Source organism: Mesoplodon bidens (assembly GCF_964165515.1).
Source record: "Mesoplodon bidens genome assembly, chromosome: 13".
In the NCBI taxonomy this organism is placed as follows: domain Eukaryota; kingdom Metazoa; phylum Chordata; class Mammalia; order Artiodactyla; family Ziphiidae; genus Mesoplodon; species Mesoplodon bidens.
The window spans coordinates 24116659-24134940 of NC_138169.1; the positions used below are offsets into that span (position 1 = coordinate 24116659).

The following is an 18282-nucleotide window of genomic DNA, read 5'->3' on the forward strand; positions in this document are numbered from 1 at the left end:
ATCCTCTGAAAAAAATCGCTAAGACAAGTCTTTCGGGCTCTTTCTCATCGGTGAGCCTGTTACAGGCATTTTTAATGTTTAAGCATAGGCGTATATTCAGGCATTTCTATAATCATCCTGATGTCGAGCGCTTGACGTTATGAGCCCCGTTGCATGTTGGGATGGAAGGGGCCGGAAGGCTTAGAGGCGGCGCAGCGCTTTCTGGGATGCAGATGCGCTCTGAGGTGTGGGAGTACGAGTCTCCCTTGTCTGAGAGGCCGCCTCGGCGGTAAGTGAAGCTGGGCTCGCTTCGCCGTTGGCCATTGGCTTTTACTTTTGTCCATTCGCTGTTACTGGGATAAACAGAGCAAAAGCAGGCTTTTTTCTTCACAGGGGTGGAGAGACTCTAGAGGCCACTTACATTTTCTGAGCCTTAGCGGAGTGTTGAAAAATGACGAAAGACCAAGCAGAATTACAGAACTCGTGGTATATTTAAAATGCACATTCAACACGTTTGAGCTTTTAATATGTATACACAAATTTCGTAGTGTGTTCCTCAAAGAATAATTACAAGATTTATACAAATAGTCACACCAAGTGGTGTGGTCTGGGAAGCAGGTAAAATTTGTAAAATTTGATGTTTTCTTCTTTCAGGCCTCTAAACTCCATTTGGAGATTGCCTCAAATTTTTATTTATTTATTTATTTATTATTTAAGTTATTTTTGACTGCTGCAGCACATGGGATCTTCACTGAGGCATGGGGGATCTTTCGTTGTAGCTCACAGGCTCCCTGTCGTGGTGCGTGGGCTTCTCTCTAGTTCCGGCATGAGGGTTTTTCTCTCTCTAGTTGTGGCGCTCTGGTTCCAGAGCGTGTAGGCTCTGTAGTTTGCGGTACATGGGCTCTGGATGAGGCGCGAGAGCTCCGTAGTTGCGGCGCACCGGCTTAGTTGCCCCTCAGCATGTGGGATCTTAGTTCCCTGACCAGGGATCGAACCTGTGTCCCCTGCATTGTAAGGTGGACTTTTTACCACTGAACCACCAGGGAAGTCCCAAGATTGCCTCAAAATTTTAAATTTGAGGCCCTGTGGATATGACCTGACCCAAGGTTGTGGTGATAGAACTCACCCGTTAAAGGTAAATACAGACATTAAGCACTGGCTAGTGCTTGTTTTGAACAATGTGCATTTTATTATGTACTTTCAATTAAAGCTAAAATAAAGTAAAAACCTAGTGATTCTACAAACAGCAAAAAATGAAATGAAATGAAAACCGGGTAGGGGAAGGTGAGCTGGCAAAACTTTGAACGAACTTGCCAGAGAGGTGTGAGGAAAACCAGGGTCATGTGGTGCTCATAGCAGAAGACCAAGGAGTGTTCCAGAAGGGGGGCAGGAGAGAAGGAAGGATGGCAAAGATTGGTGCCACCATGAAAGTTATAAAAGGTGCAGAGGTGGTGGTCTCTATCACATCTCTGTCTAATTCATCAGTCTGGTACCTGCAGAAACTGGATTGATTCTGGAGAATGATTACTGTGCACTCAACCAAGTAATAGCCCTGATCACAATTGATGTGCTTGAAATTGTTTCATTGCTAGAGCAGATTAATAAGGCTTGAGGTATGTGGTTTGCTGCCATTGATTTAGCAAGTTCATTCTTTTACATTCCACTTAGAAAAGAGGATCAGGACTTCCCTGGTGGTCCAGTTGTTAAGACTCCATGCTTCCAATGCAGGGGGCACGGGTTCGATCCCTGGTCTAGTAACTAAGATCCCACCCGCTGCATGGTGTGGCCAAAAAAAAAAAAAGAGGATCAGAAACACTTCTCATTCTCATGGAACTGATAATATTCATTTAGTTTTACGTTGGGGCTATGTTAACTCTCCTGCCCTCTGTCATAATACTAGTCTGAAGAGATCTGGATCATCGGAACAGCCCACAGATGTGACATTGATCTGTTACACTGATATGCTGATCAGACAGGACATGTAGAGAGGGCTCTGAAGCAGGTCCTGGCTGCAGAGCTAACCGTGCCCCACTTGGACCATCAGATCCAGCAGACCCTATGGTGTTGGTGGAGTCAGCGGAGGGAAAGATGCAGTATAGAGCTTACAGCAAGCCCCAGTGGGAGAATCACAATGCAGAACTCTGGAATTCTTGGGCAAGGTCATGCCACCTACTGCAGAGAAGTATACACCATTGAAGAAATACCTGCTGGCTTGTTACTGAGCCCTGGTAGAAAACAGTTGGCCATTGGTCATCAAGTGACCAAGTTCAGAACTTCCAATTATGAGTTGGGTTATTTTGGACCCAGTGAGGAATAAAAGTAAATGGGCCCAGCAGAGGTCATTATAAATATAATCAAGCCCTCCTGGGACCAGAGGGCACAAGTAAGCTGCATGAGCAAGTAGCCTAGGACCCCTATTGCACACAACAGTTGCTCCAAAATACCTTCCCTGTTTGCACCTAAGCCTGTATGGAGGTCCCACATGACTAGCTGAAAATGAGGAGGAAAAGACTCAAGCTTGGTTTATGGACAGGTTGGCTCAGTGCACAGGTGCAAAGCAAAAATGGACCACAGCTACATAGCAGCCACTTTCAGGGTTGGTCTTGAAAGACAGTGGAGATGGAAAATCTTCCCAATGGGTGGAGCTGCAAGCAGTCATCCACTTTTTATGGAAGGAGAAGTGGCCCAAGTTGAAAATACAGATAGGTTCCTGAGCAGTGGTCAGTGGTCTGGCTGTCTGGAAGGGGATCTGGAAGGAAAAGGACTAGAATATAGAGATAAGGAGGTCTGAGGTAGAGGCATATGGCTGGATGAGAGAAATAGAGAAAACACTGAGCCCCCAATATGCCACTATTCCTTGAGGAGACCAACTGGCCACTTGATAATTCAGCTACAGTGGGCCTTTCTGTCCTGGAAATGTCACCAGTTTGTCCTCAGAGAGATATATACCTAACCTGGGCAAGGGTCTGCCTTGTCTGCCTGCAGAGTCTCAGCCAGAGCCACTATTCAGCAGCCTATGGAATGCCTGATCTACAAGCATGGAATCCCACATATCATAGCCTTCAACCAGGGACCCGTTTTACATGCAGAGAGGTGTAGGAGTAGGCCCATGGCCTTGGGATCCCATGGATATACCACCTACTGCACCATCCAGAGACATCCAGCATCACAGAATGCTGGAACAGCCTTCTACAAGCATAGCTGAGGTACCAGCTTGGAGGAAATACTCTGTGATAAGCAAACCCACTTAACTCCCAATGACTCACTGGGAGAATATTGTGCTTCCCATTCCTGTAACTCTGAGCTCTGCAATGTTGGAGACCCTGGTCCTCAAAGAGGACATGCTTTTCCCAGGGGACACAGAAAGGGTTCCATTGAATTATAAGTTATGGCTACCACATGGGTACTTTGACCTTCTTGTGCACAGGGACCAGCAGGTTTGAAGAAGAGTCACTGTACTGGCAGGAGCAGTTGACATTGAGCAGCTGGAAGAGGTCACACTGCTCTACACAATGGGGATGGGACAACACGTGCAGAACCCAGGTGAGCTGCTTGGGAGCCTCCTGGTACTCCATTGCCCACTGCAACGGAGAATGGACACATGAATTACCCCTGGCATGAAAAGAGTTAACATACCAGAGGTTCACGACCCTCAGCAATAAGGTTTGGGTTATGCTGTCATCAAGACCTGCTGAGGTAAGAGCTGAGACTCAGGTGAGTTTAGGATGGATGGTGGAAGAAGATGAATACCAACTGCAGCCCTGAGTCACGGATCAACCAAAGCAATGGAGGTTATAGTTTATTCCAGTAGTAGTTGATTAGGTTCCACTCAGGAAGAGAGGCCCATGGAACTATCCCTGAACCTGTGTGGAAAAGTAAATGTATGTGGTGCAAGGGGTGGACTGTAGTGGCTTCAAAACATGCCTCTCAGGTCTCCTACTGTGGGGAGCACAATTGCCCGATCGCCCCAGCTGTGCTCTGAAATCCATCGAGTGCTAGTGCGAAGGCTGTGCTTCCCATGGGCTCCCAGCCAATGACTGAGCACAGCAAGGATACTGAGGGAGGCCTGGTCCTTGGAGTCACAGGACTCCTTTGCTGGGTGACTGTTTTGTGTCAGTCTCAGCCGATCATCGATAGTGATGCTATCGGCTAGGAGTGCCTGGGGGGCCTGTACTACCAGTGGGAGCCCCCCGCACCCCAGACATTTCCCCAACTGGAGCCAGCGTCGTGGATGGACTAGTCCTTGCGGTTCTCACTGTGATTGCAAGATACACCTCAGCAACAACCATTAGGGAACTTCGGGGGGAAAAGAAAAGGTTTATTACAAGTCCTGGAGGGTACCTGGCACGTCTGGGGCCACACAGCAAGGTCACAGAGAGCATGCACCTGGGGTTTGCCTTTATTGGGGTTGAGGATGAGGTGCCTAGGGTTTCACAGGTTCACTCTTTATTGGCACATTTAAAACAGAAGAGCCAGAATTAGGACACGGGAAGGGAAAAGTGGGGTCACTCAAGCAGTCAGTTATGTAGTTACCCAGGACTTTCTAAAAGGGGAATTTTGGGGAATTCCCTGGAGGTCTAGCAGTTAGGACTCTGCACTTTCACTGCCGAAGAGGCAGGTTCAATCCCTGGTCAGGGAACTAAGATCTCACAAGCCGCTGGGCTAAAAGAAAAAAGGGGGGGAGGGACTTCATGGGTGGGGGCAGCCTGTCTCCTTATCTATTTGTTTAACTAGTAACTGTGTCCCGCAAAATGTTTGAGGTGCGTGTCTTTGAAATGAATGCCTCAGCAATCGAAAGCTTAACGTCAGGCACTTACAATTAAAAAAAAAAAAAAGCTTACTGTCAGGCACTTACACTACAGTAACTTTTTTTTTTTATTTATTTTTATTTTTGGCTGCATTGGGTCTTTGTTGCTGCGCTCGGGCTTTTCTGTAGTTGCAGTGAGCAGGGGCTACTCTTCGTTGCGGAGCGCCGGCTTCTCATTGGGTGGCTTCTCTTGTTGCAGAGCACGGGCTCTAGGCACGTGGGCTTCAGTAGTTGTGGCACTCGGGCTCAGTAGTTGTGGCTCACAGGCTCTAGACCGCAGGCTCAGTAGTTGTGGCGCACGAGCTTAGTCGCTCCACGGCATGTGGGATCTTCCCAGACCAGGGCTCGAACGCATGTCCTCTGCATTGGCAGGCGGATTCTTAACCACTGAGCCGCCAGGGAAGCCCCACTACAGTAACTGATCCCAGGGCTTGCCGTAGGCCTTGCTGAAAGTTTCTTAAATCTCTACAGCATTAATTATTAGAGAAATGCAAATCAAAACTACAATGAGGTATCACCTTACACCGTTCAGAATGGCCATTATCAAAAAATCTAGAAACATAACGAATAAGAACCTACTATATAAAAAATAAAATAAAATTCAAAAACAAAAAAAATCTAGAAACAATAAATGCTGGAAAGGGTGTGGTGAAAAGGGAACCCTCCTGCACTGTTGGTGGGAGTGTAAATTGATACAGCCACTGTGGAGAACAGTATGGAGTTCCCTTAAAAAACTAAAAATAGAACTACCATATGACCCAGCAATCCCACTACTGGGCATATACCCAGAGAAAACCATAATTCAAAAAGACACATGCACCCTTATGTTCATTGCAGCACTATTTACAATAGCCAGGACATGGAAGCAACCTAAATGCCCATCGACAGACGAATGGATAAAGAAGATGTGGTACATATATACAATGGAATATTACTCAGCCATAAAAAGGAACAAAATTGGGTCATTTGTAGAGATGTGGATGGATCTAGAGACTGTCATACAGTGAAGTAAGTCAGAAATAGAAAAACAAATATTGTATATTAATGCATATATGTGGAACCTAGAAAAATGCTACAGATGAACCTGTTTGCAGGGCAGAAATAGAGACACAGATGTAGAGAACAAACGTATGGACACCAAGGGGGGAAGTGGCAGGGGTGGTGGTGGTGGTGTGATGAATTGGGAGATTGACATATATACACTAATATGTATAAAATAGATAATTAATAAGAACCTGCTGTATAAAAAATAAATTCAAAAATTCAAAAAAACAAAAACAAAAAGACATGTACCACAATGTTCATTGCAGCACTATTTACAATAACCAGGACATGGAACCAACCTAAATGTCCATCAACAGATGAATGGATAAAGAAGATGTGGCACACATATACAGTGGAATATTACTTGCCATAAAAAGAAATGAAATTGAGTTATTTTTAGTGAGGTGGATGGACCTAGAGTCTGTCATACAGAGTGAAATAAGTCAAAAAGAGAAAAACAGGGCCTCCCTGGTGGCGCAGTGGTTGAGAGTCCGCCTGCCGATGCAGGGGATACGGGTTCGTGCCCCGGTCTGGGAGGATCCCATATGCCGTGGAGCGGCTGGGCCCGTGAGTCATGGCCGCTGGGCCTGCGCATCCGGAGCCTGTGCTCCGCAACGGGAGAGGCCACAACAGTGAGAGGCCCGCATACCGCAAAAAAGAAAAAAAAAAAAAGAAAAGAAAAAAAAAAAAGAAAAACAAACACCGTATGCTAACGCATATATGTGGAATCTAAAAACAAAAACAAAAAAAATGGTACTGATGAACCTAGTTGCAAGGCAGGAATAAAGAGGTAGACAGAGAATGGACTTGAGGACATGGGGTGGGAGGGCAAAGCTGGGGCAAAGTGAGAGTAGCATCGACATATACACTACCGAATGTAAAATAGTTAGCTAGTGGGAAGCAGCAGCATAGCACAGGGAGATCAGCTTGGTGATTTGCGATGACCTAGAGAGGTGAGATAGGGAGGGTGTGAGGGAGGCTCAAGAGGGAGGGGATGTGGGGATATATGTATGCATATGGCTGATTCGCTTTGTTGTGCAACAGAAACTAACAGTATTGTGAAGCAATTATACTCCAGTAAAGATCTATCAATAAAAATATCTCTACAGCAGTCTCAGACCTCCCTTAACTATTTCCTTCCTTCCCTCTCTCCTTCACAGGGGTCAGACCTGCACCATAGTCTGACAGGTCTGCTGGCTTCCTCTGGTTCCCTTTCCCTTTATACTCATAAGAGTTTTCCCCAATCAATCCTATGCACATCTAATACCATCTTGGCATCTGCTCTTGGAGGACCAGGACTAACACAACCAGTCATAGATTTATAGCTTGATTTTTCACAAACCAAATACACCCATATAAGCAGTACCCAGCTCAGGAAACAGAACATGACCAGCACCCAGGAGCCCTCCCTGCAGTGCCCCCTTCCAGTTCCTATCCCTCAAAGAGAATCACTAATCAAATTCCCACATCATACCTTAGTTTTGCCTATTTTCCAACTCTATGTGGACAAAAAAAGTCACCTGCTGTTATCAGTAAAAAAAAAAAGGATGTTCCTGCCATCAGGCCATCAGCCACTGCAGCAGCCTCACTGGGCATCCTTGCTACCAAGTCCAAGCTCATACTGCTCACTGCACGACAGGCCAGTAAATTGAGAGATGAGTTGTTGTGGCAAGGAATAGCGACTTTATTCAGAAAGCCAGCAGACCGAGAAGATGGTGGACTCATGTCCCAAAGAACCATCTTGCCTGAGTTAGAATTCAGGCTTCATTTATACTAAAAGGGGAGGGAGTAAAGTCAAACATTTCCTGGTCAGCCTCAGGAGGGGATGTGTTAGTTTCCTCCTGCCTGTAGTCATTCACAGGTGGGCCTGGTCAGGATGTGAGCTAAACAAAGGGATTTTAGCTTAGTGCTCATCACCTGGGAGGCAGGGGTCCCAGAGGTGGGTTATTATAATTCAAGCTTATAGGAAACATCCCTTTAGTGATTAACTTGTAATAGAATTCCCTATTACACCCTGAAGGGATTCAGAATGGAGAAAAACAGGATACTAGCCCTAGATAGCTAAGGTGCGTATCAAAGGAATGATTTCAATGAGCCCAGACTCCTGCATCTTCCCATACATAGAAAAGCACTAAATTCATTAACTTGAGATGTCTGTTTTCTCTTTAATTAACAGTAATCTTTTGATGTTCCAACTACCTGGGCTTTTTGTTGTTTTTCGTTTGTTTCTTTGTGTGTTTTTTGTTTGTTTATTTTTTTGCAAAAGCTCTATGTATCCTGGCTCCTCCCTTACCTCTTCAGAACAGTCCCTTAGAGCTTTCTGAGAGGCTGTATCCTGGGCTTAAGTCCTCAGAAAGTCTGCTGAATAAAACATAATTCTAAACTTAAAAAAAATACTTATTTATTTATTTTGGCTGTGCCGGGTCTTAGTTATGGCACGCGGGATCTTCAGTACGGCATGTGGGATCTTTAGTTGCAGCATGCGTGCGGGATCCAGTTCCCTGACCAGGGATCGAACCTGGGCCCCCTGCATTGGGAGTGCAGAGTCTTACCCACTGGACCACCAGGGAAGTCCCAATTCTAAACTTTTAGGTTGTGCATTTTTTTCAGTAGACAATTATATCAATTGAATCTCATAGTATGGTTTGTCAAGAACTGTGAAAGGTCTGAGATGTTACTCCACTCACACAGATACATAACTTTTATATGTGAATACTGAAGAAAACATGAGGCTTCTGGGTCAGGAAACAGCTCTATCTTGATACTCACAACCAGATTAACAGCCAGGGTAACATTGCAGCATCATTCCCCGCACCTAGACCCACAGGCAGTGCAATGAGAACTGATGGAAACTTTCTATGTGAGTGCCAAGTTACACCCCGTAAATGAAGGATAGAGAACAACAGATTTTCTAATTTCTACCTGCAGCAGAAAAGCAGCTGCCTCTCCTCTGCTTTTTGGAGATTGAATGAAAAGTATCTTAGATACTTACCCTAACCTGTTTGAATGTAAATGCATTGCTTCAAGGACTGGATAAGCCCCAGTGTCTGGCTTCTGTGACCTAGAGCTGTTTGGATGTGTGGACTTCATCCATTATGACAGGGAGATAGCTCTCTAGTCTTCCTGGTACCTTTGGGAGCTTAACTCTGGGCCTAGTCTGGGCTGTAACCGTTTGACTCTCTCAGGGAGATAAGTTCTATTATCGTTTTGTTTCTGTCTCTCCCCCCCCACCTCTAACCCCCGCCACAGCATGCCCAATTGAACCCGAGCTTCTGCAGTGGAAGAGTGGAGTCTTAACCACTGGACCACCAGGGAAGTCCCTATTATCCTTTTGGATAAGACCAATTAACTACACAAATGGCTACAGATTAAAGTCTTATGGTATGTGGAAAGCAAAATGCTTTTAGGGGAAGTTAAAGCAAGCATTTGCCCTTTATATTGTATACATTTCCACATCTCAGGAGGCTAGGGCTTTTTACAGGAGGACTGAGACATCCATGGAGATTTTAGTTCCCTACATGCTGTTTTCTTTTTTGTCTGGCTTCTTTCAATCAACATTATGTTTGTGAAATTCATCCTTATTGTTGTGTGAATGTTCACTCATGCTAATTGCCATATAGAATATACCATACTTTATCCATTCTATTCTTGGTGGAGATTAGGTAGTGCAAAAATTCAACCAATTGTGGAGATAGGGAACAGTCCACAAGACTACTCCCACTCTGACACCAGTTGCAAGTGCACGGATCCCTGAGATCATCCTGTTTTGATAATTCACTAGAAGGACCTTCAAAACTCAGTGAAAGCTGTTATACCACAGTTAACAGTTTATTACAGGGAAAGATACAGATTAAAATCAGCCAAGGGAAGAGACACTTGGGACAGGGTTTAGGAAAGTACCAAACGTGGAGCTTAGTCATCCTCCCCCTAGAGACTCAGGGCAGTGTCACTTTCCTGGCATCAATGCATGCCGCTATACATGGAGTATTGCCAACCAGGGAAGCTCACCAAAGCCTTGGTGTCCAGAGTCTTTATTGGGCTCCATCACTCAAGCAGGGTTGACTACCCATGTGGCTGATAACAATTTCCAGCCCTCAGGAGGTCCAAGCTGCTATCACATGAACCAAAGTGCCCCACCCTAAAAAACTGTTATCTGTCTGGCTCAAGGCCCCCAGTCAAACAAGGACACTCCTATCAGGCATGACATTCCAATGGCTTAGAGATTACCTCCCAGAAGCTGAGGGCAAAGGCCAGTCCTCTATTTCTCCTTGCAGTTTTTTTAATTCACCTTTTATTTTATAGCTATATTATTAGGTTTAGAATGGTTTAAAAAATCTTAGTGAATTGAATCTTTTATCAATATGTGGTAACCCTCTGTTCTGGTCATTGTTGTTGTGTAGTAAATTATCTCAAAATTTAATGATTTAAAACGAGAATCATTTTGTTATCTCATGGTTTCTGAGGGTTAAAAATTCGGCATGGGGGAATTCCCTGGCAGTCCAATGGTTAGGACTCCGTGCTTCCACTGCAGGGGGCACAGGTTCAATCCCTGGTCAGGGAACTAAGATCCCTGTGTGGCACGGCCATAAAAAAATAAATAAATAGAAATTGGGGATGGGGTCAGTTGACTGTTTCTGTCTATAAGTCTTATGCAGTTGAAATCATGAAAGCTGGAATAGTCATGAAAGCTGGAGAAGCTGGGGGCTGGCTGGACATGCTTCTGTCTCTTCAGGTAATCACAGGGCTTCTTCAGGTAATCATGTGGATTACTTTCCTGGGCCAATTTAGGCTTCCATCCAGGATAGCAGCCTCAGGGCGGTTGGACTGCTTACACAACAGCTCTCAAGTGTTGCCACGAGCAAGGTGGCAGTGCATTTTCTTTTCTGACTTGAAGTCATATATTATCACTTCTCCTATATTCTGCAACTTACAGGCAAGTCACAAATCTGCCCAGATTCAAAGGGAGGGGACTTAGACTTTGTGGATGAATGACAAAATTATAGAAGACCACAGTGGGACAGGGGGTATTGTTGCAGCCATCTTTGCAAAATACAATCTGATATATGCTCTTTGTCTCTATTAATGCTTTTTGCCTAAGACTATTTGATCTGATAATAATATAACTAAGCCAACTTTATTTTGGTTGGTATTTTTCTGGTATATCTTTTTCTAACCTTTCACTTTTAATCTTTTTGCATTTATATGTTATAGGAATTTCTCTTGAAAACAGAATATAGCTGGGTATTTTAAAAACCAACCTGATAGTCTTCGCCCTTGAACTGGATAGTTTAATCCATTTACATGGATTGTGATGGCTGATATATTTGGGTTTCTGTCTTCTGTCTTATTTTTGTTCTACCTGTTCACTTTTTCTGGGTTTCTTTTTTCTCCCCCTCCTTTTTGTTTTCTTTTAGATTAAATTCTCCCCACAATAATTCTGTTTGTCCTTCTACTAGTTTACATACTCTGTTTCTGTTCTTTAAATGATTATCCAAAATTTTTAACTTACACATTTGACTTAGCAGATCCTAAAGTTTATCATTATCTTTGTCTTCTTCAGAAATTTTAATAAAAGGATCTTAGTAGGCTTTAACTCCAATCTGAACCCTCTAGACTTACATAAAATTGTTGAACTTTACCTTAATTTTAAACCCTGTATGTTACACATTATTGGTATTGTTTTATGTACTCAATATTTGTTTACATTTATCTGCAGCCTTGACATTTTCTTTGCTCCCATTCTTACATCTTAGACTTTCCTTCTGGAATCATCTTTTTTTCTCTTCTGGAAGTATGTTAGTCAGGTTCTAGTGCAAGTAAACTCTCAGTTTTGGGGTGTCTTAAAATGTCTTTATTTTACTCTTAATTTTTGTTTTTGAGTGATGGTTTCACTGAGTACAGAATTCAAGTGACTAGTACAGTCTCAACACAATGAAGATATCATTCTAGTCTGATCTGACTCCCATTGTTATTATTGAGAAGATATCTGTCAGTAGAATTACTATCTCTCTGTAGATAATGTGTCACTTTCTGTCTTCCTATCCAGCTTGAGATTCATTGGGATTCCTCATTCCAAGGATTGATATCTTTCCTCAATTCTGGAAAATCCTCAACCATTATATTTTCAAATATTGCTTCTTCTTTCTCACCATTTTTTTTCCTCCTGTAGTTTCCATTAGACTTATGTTGGACCATCTTACTCTGTCTTCCATGCCTCTTAACAGCTCACATTTTTTTGAAATCACATTTTTATTGATTTAACTTGCAAAAAGAAGCATAAAATTAGTATGTATGGGCTGATTGAGACAAAATTGAAGTCAATCAACTATGATATTTGATAATCTATCAAAAAGATGATACTAAGATTTTAATTTCTACTAAGAACAATTAAAATCAAAATGTGAGTCTTTGAGCAACTGGTTAAAGTAGCATCACTTTTAACCTAGTCTCCCAAAAGAACCCCCACTCTCCATAAGTTGCTTAAAATCAGTAGACCCTCAAGAACATAGGATTATTTATTTAAGGACACCAGCAAAATATCTTCAAAGTCCACAGAAATGATGAGGTGATCATTTTAAGGACTCCTCCTTTTTTTTAAAAAGAAGTAGACTTTATTTTGGGGACTTCCCTGGTGGTCCAGTGGTTAAGAATCCGCCTTCCAGTGCAGGGGACATGGCTTCGATCCCTGGTTGGGGAACTAAGATCCCACATGCCACGGGGCAACTAAGCCCACGTGCCACAATTACTGAGCCCACGTGCCACAACTAGAGAGAAGCCTGCGAGCCACAACTAAGACCCAATGCAGCCAAATAGATAGATAGATAGATTGATAGATAGATTTTATTTTTAATTTCACCCCCCCGCGCCGCACAGCATGTGGGATCTTAGTTCCCTAACAAGGAATCAAACCCACACCCTCTGCATTGGAAGCGTGGAGTCTTAACCACTGAACTGCCAGGAAAGTCGCCAGGACTTCATTTTTTAGAACAGCTTTAGCTTTACATAAAAATTGAGTAGATAGTGCAGAGAATTCCCATATATCCCACAGTCAGTTTTTCTTATTATTAACATCTAACATTAGTATGGTACATTTGTTACAATTAATGAACCAATATTGATACTTTATTATTAATATACATTATTCAGATTTCCTTAGTTTTAAACCTAATATCTTTTTTTTTTCTGTTCCAGGACACCACGTTACATTTGTCATGTCTCTTTAGGCTCCTCTTGCCTGTGACAGTTTCTCAGACCTTCCTTATTTGTGATGACCTTGACAGTTTTGAGGAGTCCTGGTCAGGTATTTTGCAGGATGTTTGGAATTTGTTTTTTTACTCATGGTTAAACTGGGGGTTAGAGGGACTTCCCTGGTGGTCCAGTGGGTAAGACTCTGCGCTCCCAATACAGGGGGCCCAGGTTGGGTCCCTTGTTGGAGAACTAGATCCCACATGCATGCTGCAACTAAGACCCAGCATAGCCAAAATAAATAAATAAAATAAATAATAAATAAATTTTTTAAAAACTGTGGGTTGGAGGAAGAAGACCACAGAGGTGAAGTGCCATTTTCATCACATCCTATCAAGGGTGTATGCTGTCAACATGACTTATCATTGTTCACCTTGGCTTTGGTCATTTGGTTGACGAATTGCTTGTTGGGCTTCTCGATTGTAAAGATGCTCTTCCTCCCACCCACTTTCCGTACTGTATTTTTTGGAAGGAAGTCACTCTGCACAGCCCACACTTAGGGAGTGGGGAGTTATGCTCCCCCTCCTTGAAGGCAGAGTATCTACATACATTATTGGGAATTTTTCTGCATGAGAGATTTGTCTCTTATCCATTTGTCTTAGTCTGTCTGGGCTGCTATAACAAAATACCATAGACTTGCTATAACAAAATACCATACCATAAGTAGCTTGCAAAGAACAGAAATTTGTTTCTCACAATTCTGGAGGCTGGAAAGTCCACGACCAAGGTGCCGACAGATTGGGTGTCTGGTGAGGGCTTGCTTTCTGGTTCATAGACAGCCAAATTTTCACTGTGTCTTCACCTGGCTGAAGGAGTGAGGGCTCTCTCCAGGGTTTCTCTTTTTTAAAAAAATTTTATTGAAATATGGTTGTTTTACAATGTGTTAGTTTCAGGTGTATAATAAAGTGATTCAGTTATTTTACTTATATAGATATATTTATAGATATATTTATATATATATATTCATTTTTTAACATTCTCTTCCATTATAGGTTATTACAAGATATTAAGTATAGTTCCCTGTGCTATACAGTAGGTCCTTGTTAGTTACCTACTGGGGTATCTTTTATAAGGAGTCTAATCCCATGCATGATGGCTCCTAATTACCTCCCAAAGGCCCCACCTCCAGAAAACATGGCATTGGGGATTAGTTTTTTTTTTTTTTTTTTTTTTTTCCGGTACACGGGCCTCTCACTGTTGTGGCCTCTCCCGTTGGGGAGCACAGGCTCCGGACGCACAGGCACTGTGGCCATGGCTCACGGGCCCAGCCGCTCTGGGGCATGTGGGATCCTCCCGGACCAGGGCATGAACCCGTGTCCCCTGCATCGGCAGGCGGACTCTCAACCACTGCGCCACCAGGGAAGCCCGGGGATTAGGTTTTAACACATGAATTTGGGGGGGGACAAACGTTCAGTGTATGTCAGTGTTTATTTATTTGTTGAATCATTTATTTATATCAGTATGTAAGCATGGATATTTATTTTTTACTTTGGGTTATAGTCTAATCACTTTTGTTGCTCAAATTATTCCAGCTTTGGCCACTAGGGGCCCCCCTTCAGTTTGCTCCTGTATCCCTTTGACATACTCCATCAGTGTGGGTGCACGTGTGCATGTGTGTACTTCCTTACCTTCTGGCCCTATAAGATGCTCCAGGCTCATCTTGCATATTTCTTGTCCCAGTCCTAGTATCAGTCATATTAGGGGAACCTGCTTCCTTTTATTGGAGAACGGTTATTATAAATCAAACTCTGGGCACTTGGTAATCTTATTGCTACTATGCTGTCTTTGCTTCTAGACCCTCTCAGCTGACAGCAAAAAATATGTTTGTGTGTACTGTTCTGTTGTGTACACACATACCTATAACTATTTCTGGATGCAACCATCTTTGTCTGTATTAAGCTAAACATGAATTCATACTGATGTCTCCACCACTACCATCACCACACAGATCATTCTAGCCTCCTCCCCTTGCTTGTCTGTAAACCCCGACTCCAAGAGTGAGAAACCTGCCTTCTGTAACCTGCCATCCATTTGCTTAATTGTTCAATTCCAATACTCATGTCTGCTAGCATCAGAATTATTAACTCTCACCCTCATGATATAGTGCTTATGTGCAGATCTTTTTGCCTTTATTCTACAGACCCCACTCATCATCACAGTTTCTTAAGTCAGCACCCTTTCCCCACTCTTTTTTTTTTTTTTAACAAATTTATTTATTTATTTTTGGCTGTGTTGGGTCTTCTTTGCTGTGTGTGGGCTTTTCTCTAGTTGTGGCGAGTGGGGGCTACTCTGTTGCGGTGTGCAGGCTTCTCATTGTGGTGGCTTCTCATTGCAGAGCACGGGCTCTAGGTGCGCGGCCTTCACTAGTTGCGGCTCGTGGGCTCTAGAGCACAGATATATATATATATTCTTTTTCAAACTCTTTTCCCTTATAGGTTATTACAAAGTATTGAGTATAGTTTCTTGTGCTATACAGTAGTTTCTTGTTGGTTATCTATTTTATATATAATAGTGTGTATCTGTTAATCCCATACTCTTGATTTATCCCTCCCCTTCCTTTGGGATTCTTTGAGGTATAGGTTTGAAGTACATTACGAAAGAGATATCATTTTTTTCTGCCATGTACCAGGCTGGTTTTTTAAATATTATTTATAATAATAATAATAATAAATCACTTTTAGTCTTCATTATTATTGAAGGTCTTAACAGTGGAAATGGAAGCGCTCCCAGAAAGGCAGGAGCAACAACAGAGGAAGGTCCCTTGGCCACTGCCTGCCGTGACCTCAGTCAGTTGTCCCCTCTGAGCCTCAGTTTCCTCATCAACAAACTGGAGGATGATGGAGCTGTTCTGAGGGCTAATTGAAAAAAATGTATGTCCGTTGGCACACAGTGGCCACTCAGTTTTTATATCTTGAGTCAGAATCTGTTTCATGAACACAGACTGCGGGCCAGTTTCTTGACCTACTTGAATCTTCATAAAAACTCTCCCACATATGGGTATTGTTATGACCCCTTTAGAGATTAAAAAAACGGAGGCTGAGAAATTAACACGCCCAAGTCCACACAGAAGTAAAGGGCATATTCCGCAACTGAGCTCAGTCGGTCAGATGCCAAGTGTCCTTCTAGCTCAGCCATTGCTGGCCACACCGTGCAGCATACGGAATCTTAGTTCCTGCGACCGGGAATCGAACCCTCGCCTCCTGCAATAGAAGCACGGAGTCCTAACCACTGGACAGCCAGGGAAGTCCCTAGCTCTGCCATTTCTGATCACCAGGACCTGGAGGCATTGCCTCTTCCACTGTTTCCCTGCCAATCCTCTTTCCTCAGCTACCTCTAGCCTTTACACATTCTGTTCCCTCTGCCTGGAATACTGTCTTTGGCTGGAGAAGTGGCCAAAGGAAAGGAAGAGGAGCCCTATATTTACTTTGAAGCTGGACCCAGACCTCTGCAAGAGTCACCTGTGAATTCAGAACAGTTCCAAGGATCTGTCTGAGCAGCTCTCCTGGGACCTGCAAGTAGGAATCCAGTGTGTCCCCTCCTAAGGTCCTGTCAAGACCACTAGCCTTTGAGGAGGGAGGGGGAATGCAGGGGAAAGAGGGGAAGGCTGCCGGACAGGATTACTCCAGTCCTGCCACAGCATCATTTGATATTTCCCAGCCTTGTGTTGGGGAGAAAGAATTTTCCTCTACCGTTCAAAGGTTCTTTTGGCTGGTCTGATGATCAAATTGACATGAGACAGAATAACAGGAGAAAATCAAATTTAATTTTGTAAGTACGAGAACCCCACATACATGAGAGGTTCAAAGATAGAAAGGTAAAATGAGGTATTTATGCCATCCTGAGCTAAGGAATGGGATAGGGACCAGGGGCTTCAACAGGAAGGAGGGCAATTCACAGGAACAAGAAGCAAAAGAGCAAACATTTGGTAATTAGATATTTGCCCTGCCACACAGATGGGTCACTCAGATAAGATTCATCTCTGGTAATAATTCTCATTTTGGGAGAGACTTCCAATGTACGTTCTTCCAGGTAGTTAAGGGAGGGACAGACGTTTCTCTTGAGCCCACAGGGTCTTGATTTCCTTTAGCTCAAAAGAATCCATATGCTGTGGCGTGTTTGGGGGAGGCCGGAGCTGAACCTCTTCAGTTGCATGGCTTAAGATGGTCCAACAGTCTTGTGTTACATGCAAGGCTGTTTTCTCTTACTTAGCTGGAATGCAGATCCTTAGAATTTGGAAACTTGCTAAGTGAACACTGACTGTTCCCTGTAACATTCTTTCCTGGATTTTGACAGTTAGTTATTGATAAGAGCTGAAAGTGTTATGAGCTCAAACCACACACTAGGCACCGTGCTAAGCATTTTATAAGCATTCTCATTTGATCCTCATGAGAAACCTATGAGCACGGTGCCACACACCCATTTTACAAGAAACAGGCTTAGAAAGGGTGTCTCTTGCCAGAGCTCACAGAGGCAAGACTAGAGTCCAGGTCTGTGGGATGACGCCTTTTTTGGTGTTGCTGTTGAGATTTAATAATTTTTTTTTTTTGCCTTATCAAGGACATTCTTTTTTTTTTTTTTTTTTTTTGCGTTACATGGGCCTCTCACTGTTGTGGCCTCTCCCGTTGCGGAGCACAGGCTCCGGACGCACAGGCTCAACAGCCATGGCTCACGGGCCCAGCTGCTCCGCGGCATGTGGGATCTTCCCAGACCGGGGCACGAACCCGTGTCCCCTGCATCGGCAGGCGGACTCTCAACCACTGCGCCACCAGGGAAGCCCTCAAGGACATTCTTAAGTGAAACCAGCTTTTCCCCACCCTGGAGTGCACAGGGGTAAAGAATACAGTGACTGCTAGTACAGTTTGGTGTCACTGCCTTGATTCCTGCTAAGGCACTAGCAGTTTTAGATGCCACTGCTTTACACCATGAGTGTAAATACCCAAAAAGCGAACAAGGCAGATAATGTCTTAGTATTTTCTAAAGTAATTTTGAACTCACAGACCCCCTAAAAGGGTCTTGGAGGCCTCCAGGGATCCACAGACCACACTTTGAGAACAATCCTCTGGGTTATGGGACTATCAGTGATTTTCTGGTTTTTCTTTCCCTCTTCTTCCTCTACCTCCTTCTTCTCCCTTAACATGTTTTCTAATTTTTCATGCAATCCACATGTCTTACTTATATAATTTTTAACATTTAAGATTAATTATGAA

At 43.5% G+C, this 18282-nt stretch overlaps 1 protein-coding gene across 8 annotated transcripts in view; it reads left to right on the forward strand.

Moving 5' to 3' along the window:
* Positions 1-185: 185 nt before the first annotated feature.
* Positions 186-18282, forward strand: part of TCN2 (transcobalamin 2) — a 34286-nt gene continuing 16189 nt past the window's right edge. For 3 of the 8 annotated variants that reach the window (XM_081251659.1, XM_081251665.1, XM_081251664.1), the window contains exons 1-2: positions 192-268; positions 13022-13130. Coding sequence is in view for 1 of the 8 variants with exons in the window: in XM_081251666.1 (XP_081107792.1) it covers positions 207-268 (62 nt within the window). In the remaining 7 variants the exon portion in view is untranslated. Of the gene's footprint in view, positions 269-372; positions 466-3406; positions 3523-13021; positions 13131-18282 lie in introns of all 8 variants that reach the window. The other 5 variants (XM_081251660.1, XM_081251661.1, XM_081251663.1 and 2 more) reach the window with 5 other exon arrangements.